The following is a 3622-nucleotide window of genomic DNA, read 5'->3' on the forward strand; positions in this document are numbered from 1 at the left end:
CCAGGCCCAACTCTTCAGTACGACAGGGATCGCTGGTTCTCCAAGCAGTGGACACTCGTTAGTGAGGAGGCTGTCACCAGTGGATTAAGGGATGGGATTGTTTTTGTCCTCAAGTGCTTGGACTTCAGCCTTGTAGTTAATGTGAAGAAAATCCCCTTCATCAAGCTCTCTGAGGAGTTCGTAGACCCTAAGTCTCACAAATTTGTTCTTCGCTTACAGTCTGAGACTTCAGTTTAAAGGGGTTGAGTAGGGGGGAGGTGGTTTTTTTAGTTGTGCTTTTTTTGGGTTTTGTTTCCCCAACGCTGACTGAAACTGGCAGATGATGGACCAGTAATATTTGACCATCTGCACTTTATTTGGAAAGGGTGGGGGGAGGCTGGAATATCTGTCTAAAAATATCTTAAGAGGCGACAGGACACCGTGGCTTGGTTAGCTCGGCCTTTGGAGACAGGACGTGTTCTTTCTTGTTTTCCCCATGTGTTTGTAGATCTCTCTCCTTTTTTTTTTTCTCTTGCTCTCTCTCTCTGTCTGAACAAATGCAGCATCTGTATTTTGTTTGGAAACCTGCATTACAGTGATTGGTGTGTGTGTGCGCATCTGCTTCCTGCACAGGTCAGTTTCTACGGGAATGCATTGTCCAGCTCGTGTTTATGGAAGCCTGTGTTAATCTAGGAGACTTTGTAATTCGTTTTCATTTAAGAAAGTGTGGTGCACAGGGGGAGAGGAGGTTGTTATACAAACTAGGCACTCCTGTGACTGAAGAATTTTCCCTTAATCTTTTTGCTTCTCCAATGATGCCAGACCAGTATGAGCCCTGGGCCAGCAGGGGTGTTTTTTTCCATACTTTTTTTAGTCTCTGAAGTTGCTTCTATTGTTGATTTGTTGTAGTGACACCACTTTTTTACAGCTGTTTTGGATTTTTACCAATTTATTATTATTATTTTAATGAGGCTTCAGAGATTTTTTTGGGGCCAGCATGGTTCTCTCCCACAGCCTTTTCACCTCTGATCCCTGTCCCACTAATTCAACGGGCAGTCCCATGCTACCCCTGCCTCACAGCTTTCCAAATGCGTTTCCCTAGCAACGGTACCTCCAGGGGTCAGTTTTATTGCCTCGTCCCCACCCAGGGTTGCTATGTGTTTGCACAGTTTGAGTGGTTGAGCTGGATGGTTCTTAGGGAGAGGGTGTGGAGTTTACCTATGTCTGACAGCCCTGCTGGGCACTCCCCTTTCTCATACAGGAATTTCGATGTAGCACTCCACAAGGCTTCGAATACATCTCTAGGAAAGAAGAAAGGGAAACGCTTAACCCCTCTTCTCATAGAGAAGGAATCTGAGCAGGGCAGAACTACTAGAGTGCCATAGTCCCTTAACACAGTATATTTAAATACACTACAGTATGTTTCCCTTCCTCCTGCTCCTCCTCCCCCACAGCTATAGCTGAGAGACCAAACTCTACCTGAATGCTGAAACTGCCTTTCTTTCTTGACCGTTTTCCACTGTGTTGGTGTTTGTTCTCTTTGATCCTGGACACTGCAGTAGCCTGGCATCTCTGCTCTTTTGTGCAAGGGGTGTTAGTTCTTAAACTTTGTTGTGTGTGTTATTTTTCAAAAGGCTGTCTTCTCAACGTTTAAAAAAAAAAAAAGAGAGACTTTAAATTTTAAGTTGGGCCTCAAACAGGACCCCCGTATCTTAAGACCCTCTCAAATTTGGAGGAGAGGAAAAATGTTTTGGGTCCTGATCTCTGCTCTGAAGCTAACTGCTGCTTCTTTAACATTGAGCAAAAGCAGAACTACAGATCCAAATACCTTGCAAATGCTGGGGAAATCTGGGTCCAAATCTGAAACGAGCTTCATTGCTTGGGCTCCCACCTCTAAATTTAATTTGAGTACATGCAACAGGGAAGTGTTGTTCACCCTGAAGCCTGGGGAGAAAATCTTCTATGATACAGAGGTCAGTTTAGCATGTGCTTGTATCTTTATTTCTTTGGCAGATGGGTGTGTTGACACATGAAGGCCCCTCTCAGCCAAGTACTGAAGCCTAACCCTAAGCCTCTGAGCATTCACACTAAAATCGATTGAACTACCCACTTACTTACAAATGTTGCCAGGCTGGGGCCTAGAACAGCAGTGGTGAGACCATCTGCTAGTTGTGTTCTGCCAAATCCTTCCTGCCAGTCCTGTGAGATAAAGTATTTCTAAGGACAGACTACCTTCCTGGTACTTATACACCAGCTAGGATTATGAAGTAGCCAAGTTGTCTAAGCAGTGTTGTAGACTGGCAGGGAAGCAGAGGCAAAAGAAGGTGTCTTCTCATCACAGAATAAATGTCTATAGCATCCCCAAAGCACAGGGGAGTGGGTGGGTTGGTTGGTTGGTAAGGCTTCTTGGTAATTTGTATTTGCTTTAGTTTTTAATGGCCATTGCAGCATTTTAATTTTAAAAACAAAATTTGGGATTTTATGACTTTTTAAAAGGAAACAGTTGTATAGCAGGTCGTGTGCATAAAAACTTTGTGTATGTGTTTAACGTCTTTGAAATGCCTGTAACTGAGAGTGTGGGGGACTGGGCTCTGAGGCAGGGAGCCTGGGAATGACTTGCTGGAGCCCCAGTCACAGCTGAATGGGCTGTCTGCCATCCGGGCTTTCTCTGCCAGGGGCTGTGTGAGTTCAGAGCACGTGCAGCCCCACCAGTGAATGTCCATTGCTTCCAGTGTCTCAGTATGACTTTCTTCTCATGGTCCCAGCCCCTTTTACCCCCCTCCCCAGAGCTGCGAGTTATTTGGTGGTCACTTTGCTCAGGAAACATGTCTCTTTTTAGTTTTTATGCGTGTGTTTGTGTAGGTGTGTGTGGATTTAGCACAGAACCAAATAAAAGCAGTGTGTATTGGAGCAGCAGCAGTAAACAGCAGGCTCCAAGTGCCACTGCTTCTGTTAGTCCATGGAAGGGACACTGTCTGTGTCTTGTTGCTTTAAACTAAATGCTCCTAACCTGTTCTTCTGCAAACACCTTAGCTGACTCAGCTTAACAGAGAGACACGCATTGCTGGCTCTTCAACACTAACCCAGTTACTTTACTTTTTTTGTACTTCACTAAGATTAGGAGGCTGGGGACAGGCTTAGTGCTAAGAGTAGAGGAACTGGTGACCCAGACTCTTGGATCTTGTTCCCTGCTCTTCCATGGACTTGTCACTCCACTTCTGGGCCTCCATTCCTTTCTCTTACTCCCCCCCCCCCCCCCCCCCAAAAAAAAAAAAAAAAAAAAAGAAAAGAAAAAGAAAAGAAAAGAAAAATGAGGGACTGTAACAATACCTACCTCACAGGGGTGTTGTGAGGCTAAATTTTAACCTTATTGTAAAGTGCTTTTGAGATTCTCAGCTGGAAGGTGTGATCTCTCTCCTAATAAAGTACTGAGCGGTGAAACTAGACCAAGCTGTTTCACTTTGTTTCTAGGCAGTTAACAGAGGAGGGTCAAGTGGTGGGACCCTGTGCTGCAGGGCTTGGCCTGCTTGTGTAAAACTTTCAGGGAAGGCCACGGGGAGCACAACATGGCTGAGGCATGCAGGGTTTGTCTTGCAGGAAAATCATGCATGAAGCTGCCAAAGTGCAGGGGGCACCTACTTTA

The 3622-nt window shown here is 45.2% G+C and overlaps 1 protein-coding gene across 1 annotated transcript in view; it reads left to right on the forward strand.

Moving 5' to 3' along the window:
• VANGL1 (VANGL planar cell polarity protein 1) overlaps nucleotides 1–3397 on the forward strand; it is a 53152-nt gene extending 49755 nt beyond the window's left edge. Inside the window, exon 7 of the mRNA XM_014522975.2 lies at nucleotides 1–3397. This exon is cut by the window's left edge and continues 25 nt beyond it. Within this exon, the coding sequence (XP_014378461.1) occupies nucleotides 1–237 (237 nt within the window). The 3' untranslated portion in view covers nucleotides 238–3397.
• Nucleotides 3398–3622: the final 225 nt, after the last annotated feature.

This window comes from Alligator sinensis, unplaced genomic scaffold (assembly GCF_000455745.1).
Source record: "Alligator sinensis unplaced genomic scaffold, ASM45574v1 scaffold344_1, whole genome shotgun sequence".
NCBI lineage: Eukaryota > Metazoa > Chordata > Crocodylia > Alligatoridae > Alligator > Alligator sinensis.